Below are 5,400 nucleotides of genomic sequence, written 5' to 3'. Positions count from 1 at the left end.
AACAACACTCAATACCTTCAAAAGATATTAAGATGGGCAGCCTAAAAATCAGGTCATTTCTGGAAACCAAGGCCACTATCTGTTTCCTCCCTTCAAGTCATGAGAGAACACAGCATTCAGGTTTCTGAGCAGCCAAACGCAGACTTACAGAAAATATCAGGACATTCTTAATGTCTCACCTGTCAGACATGTAGAAACATGAAATAAAAGATAGTCTGATTCATGGGAGAACCCAAACAAACGATCTGCTGTGGAACAGGAGCTTCAGACTCTACCACTGCAGCACAGCCATGCCATTCACTGCCAGACAGCAGAGCAGTACAAACACTGCAAGCTCTCCTTTTGCGGGCACTAACATTTTATTATAGCTAGACAGCACCTTGCCTTCCAAGTACACCTTGTACAAGAACTTCTACCTCCCTAAACAGACCTCCTGTTAACATATGATATAGAATCCCTGCAGCAATAACAAATACAGCCTGCTCAGTAGATCATCAGCACAGCATTTAGGACATATCTGTGATCAGGTTAGCAGTGGAAATTATGAAGGAGACCCCGGTGTGCAGGAAGCTTCCTAATTTTGCCACCAACAGACACGTGTGCCACCTTTGTAAAGGGGCAAAAGGGGGACAGGCTGGTGCAATCAAACATTTTTGTGCATTTAAGTACTTGTGGCATGGGTCTAGCAGAAGCACTAATTTAATTCTGAGCTTCTATAAATTCCTGAGCTAAACTGCTCGCGTCAAAAGCTCTTTGCAAGATTCCAGCTCCATTTGTTAGGAGTGACATCCACTACATGATACTGTCAAACATCAGACCACAGTCAACACTTCAGACAACGCTGGATTAGGTCCAGCAGAGACACATGCTGGTATGGAAAGCACTGACAGAAGCTGCAAGTTTACCCAAGTAACACAATTACTTTGGGAAGAGGCCACAACGCTACTCACCCCACCAGCTAGAGTCTCTCTGCTAAACATCAGTATTTCCTACCATGATAAAAACAGCTCAGTGAGAGACATAAGTCCTAACAATTTAATCAAACTTAAAGGGAAAAACAGGTAAACAAAAAACCCTGCCTGCATTCAAATCACATGTAAACAGCACATGTATTAAAGGCTAAAAAACCCAGCAGCATAATCGCAGATCAGGACAGAATGGTATGTCTTTGTTTACTGATTCTAGTAGCATCAAGACAGTTAATCTATTTGATTAATCTCCCACCACTACAGATCCTATCCGTCTGATGACACGGCAATTTGAAAGAAACCCCACTTGAACTGTCACAAACATATGAAGTCTTCATGGGAAACAAAGACTCAGGTTAAAAAAAGGAAGTTCCTTTTAAAAGATGTCACTTGAAGAAAGCATGGAACATCTCTACAGATCCCCAGCACTACATTCATATCTACTGAATCTTCAGGAGAAACAACAACAAAAAAGAGAGCCATGTTACCTGGAGCATCAGTTCACAGTCATCTCTGCCAACAAATATCATCTCCCGAGGGAGCCGATGGCGAATGCCAGTGCTGCTCACCAAGAACCACGAAGTCACACTCATTTTGGCGCTTGGCACTTAACCTTTATACATCCTAAACACAAAAAAACACAACACACAGTGAGCTATCAATGAAGTGTGCAAGCGCACCAGTGCGTAGCCACAGTACCCAAATTTCCCTCTGCCATGGGACCCAGTGCTGCCTCTTCCACTTTGTGTTCATGTCTTAAATTTCTGGTGGCAACAAGAAGCTGTGAAGTGTGTCCCAGGACCTGCTGCCCATATGCCATGTGTAGCAGCTCCGCAGCCCTGGAAACATTCCCACAGCAAAGTAGGACTAAGGGTCTGAAGAAAGGATTGTTTAAAAAAATGAAGCATCCAGTTGAATCCAATCAATGAAATGATGAAATATAGTGGGGGAAATAAAAAAGAAGAAAAAAAAAAGATCTCTCTTCCAGAACACTTCCTCATTGCTACCACTGTGCACGGACCACAGCCTGAGCTTCCACCATCATCAAAAATCTGGATCAGCACATCACTGAGGTGACATAACCTGGCTCCTCTAACCTTTCACAGCGCACTCCCAGGAGTGGTTACACCAGTGCTGGGAGGGAGGAGATCAGCCTCCCTATTGCTCATCCCACTTCCACACTGATGTAACTTGGGAGCCCGCAAATCCTTCCTTCCTTCCTCCCCCGCTGCATAAGCTGGTCCAAACACCAGACCGCTCTGCCACCCCAGGACTGGAAGCACAGGCTGCGATTCCCACCGGGGGGTTTCGGCGCACACCGCGCGGGGGAGCGGCGGCCGCGACCTGCGTGCGGCACTTCCCGGGCACTCTCCCTGCCACACCTGTTTGTTGTCGCTGCCACAGCCCGGCTGCGGGCAGCCTGTTCCTGCGGCCTCTCCCACAACATCCCATTTTGCCCTCCCCGGCTGAAGGGAGGGAGATCCAGCGGCACACGCCAGGCTCTCGCCCTCCCCTCACCCACCTCCCGGTGGATCCAAGTTGCATTCCTAAGCGCACCGGGGGAAGGAGATCTCCATTTTCCCCGCGCTGCGCGGCGCTCCCGGCCCCACCGCCGCCTCCCCGGCGCCGGCCAGCGCAGGTGGGGACGGGCGAGCGACCTCCCCGGCCGGGGGGGTGACGGACACGCCGCACCCGCCGCGCTCCCTCCGCCGCTCCGGGAGCCCGGCCGGTCGCCGCGCCCGTGCCGCGACAACACGCGAGCGGCCGCGACGCACCGCGGCCCCCGACAAAGCGCCCCGGGGGAGGGGGAGGCGGGAGCCGCCGGCCGAGCCCCTTTGTGCGGCGGCCCCGCAGCCCCCTGGCCCCCGCCCGCCGCCCGCCCGCCCTACCTGGTGCGGCCCTGGCGCGGTGGCAGCGGCGCCGCGCCCCGCCAGCCGGCTGTGCCTGCCCCGCGGGCCGCTCCCGGCGCCCGCCCCGCTCCGCCCCCGCGCCGCAGGTTCCCGACGTCAGGAGGCGGCTCCAGCCCTGCCGGGCCCGGCCGCGGCACCGCCGCCTTCACCCCCGGACGGACCCGCTGGGGGCTCGCCGGTGCTGCCGCGGCGCCTGAGCGGCAGGTGCCCGCGGGGTTTCTGGGCCGCGTGTCGTCGGTGCGGTGTTGTAGAACCGTGGAGTGGTTTGGGCTGGAGGGGCTCTTGAAGATCAGCTAGTTCCAGCCCACCGCAGGGATGCCACCCTCTAGACCAGGTTGCTCAAAGACCCATCCAGCCTGGCCTTGAACGCCTCCAGGGATGGAACATCCACAGCTTCTCTGGGCAGCCTGTGCCAGTGCAGTGCCCTGGTTCAGCATCCCTCATTTCAGGCTCTCAGAGGGGCTTAGCGGATGCCAGCGGAGCCTCCAATATCTCACTGACTGGAATGCAGCTGTCCCTGACTTGGGAAGGCCCAACATGCAAGCTTGATGCCATGGGACCAGAGATGCTGCCTCCACTAGCCACTGGAGCCAGCCCCAATGGCAGCCTCTTCTCCCACTCAAGTGAGCCCCAACATCAGTCTCCCACCTGAGTCCCAACACAGCCTCTTCTCCCACCCAAGTCCCAACACAGCCTTTTCTCCCACCAAAGACCCTACACAGCCTTTTCTCCCACCAAAGTCCCTACACAGCCTCTTCTCCCACCCAAGCGAGCCCCAGCACCAGCCTCTCTCGCTCTCTACTAGGGAGCGAGTTGGCATCCATCTCCACATATACTCCTCGTGTCCTCTTGCAGGGCAGTACCTAAATGCAGTTGGCAGGACAGAGTTAATCTTGAGCATCTGACCATGGAATGAGAGCCCGAAATGGGTGCTGTGAAAGGACATGCCATTTTATGGGTTCTTTTCAGCTGTGGGTAACTAGAAAATCCGAAGAGCAGTAAGTGCAGGAAGCGATGACCACTTTTTTTCCCATTTTGAGGAACATTGAGTATTATGGCAATGGATCCAACTATATGCTGATACAAAAGCTTTTTGAAGAGAGCCCCAACTCCTGCAGATGTCAGTGGAGCTGCAAACAGCAGCAGCTTTGCACTGGCACTCTGGCTCCAGCTGACACAGGCTGCTAAGGAAAGAGTTCAGGAAGACATCAAGTTCATAGTGATGTTTCCGCAGGCTCATATTCCAGCTAGAAAGGCAGCTTTGCATTTGTACACTGCACATGAGTATCATTTCTCTCAGTCACCTGCAAGAGCTTCCTTTGGTGTCTTCAGTGGTGTTCTTTAAAATCTGATGGCACAGAAACCACAGGTCCAGCACACCACTCGCTGGTGGCAGTCCTACAGCCACATCACTCCATGGGCTTACTCCTGGTTTTCAGCTTTGCTGCAAGCCTGAGGAGCCAGGAAGGGAAAAACAAGCTGCAGCAGGACTGTGAGGCGGGAAGGAAAACAGCATTTCCTCCTTTTCCTCCTCTTTCTGAAGAGCAGCAGGACTTTGTCATTATTTAATTAATAGTACTATTGCCTTCTTTAATCAACATTTGACTTCTTCCTTGGCAAATACGTCCTGCCCCAGGGTGATTTCAAGGTGTGATTATCTTCAAAGTCTTTGAAGCTGGCTGAGGCTGCAGCATCTGTGTTTTATTGGAGTGCTCTAGGTCTCTCCTTGAAGTGGAGCACCACACCCTTGCAGCATGCCATGTCCCTTGGACTCCTGTCAGGAGGATGGAGTGAGCAGCTGCCACTTCCAGGGCACTTTGAAGGCTTTTGCATTGAGTGCTGCCATGAGATAATAGAAATCCTTTATAAATAAAAACGGACTTCCACCATATTTGCCAGCTTATCCTGTCATTGAGTGATGTTTTATTATTGATTTAACTGACCTATAGCTTAATTTTTTATAAATATTATTCACTTCTTTCTGAACTACATCCATTTACTGGAGAGGCTTTTCTATGAACCAATATGTAGAGCATCTTTATACTGCCATAAGGAAGTAGGATAATTTACTTCTTTATACAAGCCTGCCATCTAGGCAAATCTTTGTTATAAGTTACTATAAAAGGGTTAGTGTTTGCTTTAGTTGCTCTTTAAGCCCAGTTTTACCATTCATTTATCCCTGTGTACTTATTTGAGCAGTCAGTCAGTACTTCAGCATTTATAGAGAAGAAAAACAGTCCCTGTTCCCACCACGTGTCTTTTGACCTGATTGAAGATGCAGCTTAGGCCGATACCCTGGGCCTGGCTGAATGCTGCGTTACAGCCTCTTTATTTTCCTCCAGTGATATGAAAGGAAAAAAAAGTTAATAAGTGGACTATTTCCTTCTCCTTTCTCCTCAGCCCACACCCCTCCAAAAAGAGGGGCTGCATGCAGCATATTCTGGTGCTACACTGTCATCTTTAAATTCCAGGCAGAGCTGTGTCCATGGGGAAGAGAAGCTGTTGCACTGCTGTACTTAGAG

General features: G+C 51.3%; 1 protein-coding gene across 5 annotated transcripts in view; it reads right to left on the bottom strand.

Annotated features, from left to right (window-relative positions):
• The window catches only part of CEP170B (centrosomal protein 170B), a 58,580-nt gene extending 55,659 nt beyond the window's left edge, over positions 1 to 2,921 (bottom strand). For all 5 annotated transcript variants that reach the window (XM_027674113.1, XM_027674114.1, XM_027674117.1 and 2 more), the window contains exons 1-2: positions 2,858 to 2,921; positions 1,457 to 1,592 (exon numbers count right to left, since the gene is read on the bottom strand). In XM_027674113.1, the coding sequence (XP_027529914.1) occupies positions 1,457 to 1,561 (105 nt within the window). In that variant the 5' untranslated portion in view covers positions 1,562 to 1,592; positions 2,858 to 2,921. The remainder of the gene's footprint in view (positions 1 to 1,456; positions 1,593 to 2,857) is intronic.
• Between the last annotated feature and the right edge of the window lie 2,479 nt (positions 2,922 to 5,400).

The sequence above is a fragment of the Neopelma chrysocephalum genome, unplaced genomic scaffold (assembly GCF_003984885.1).
Source record: "Neopelma chrysocephalum unplaced genomic scaffold, ASM398488v2 Primary Assembly neopelma1_24, whole genome shotgun sequence".
NCBI lineage: Eukaryota > Metazoa > Chordata > Aves > Passeriformes > Pipridae > Neopelma > Neopelma chrysocephalum.
This window is presented reverse-complemented; position numbering and strand designations above follow the sequence as displayed.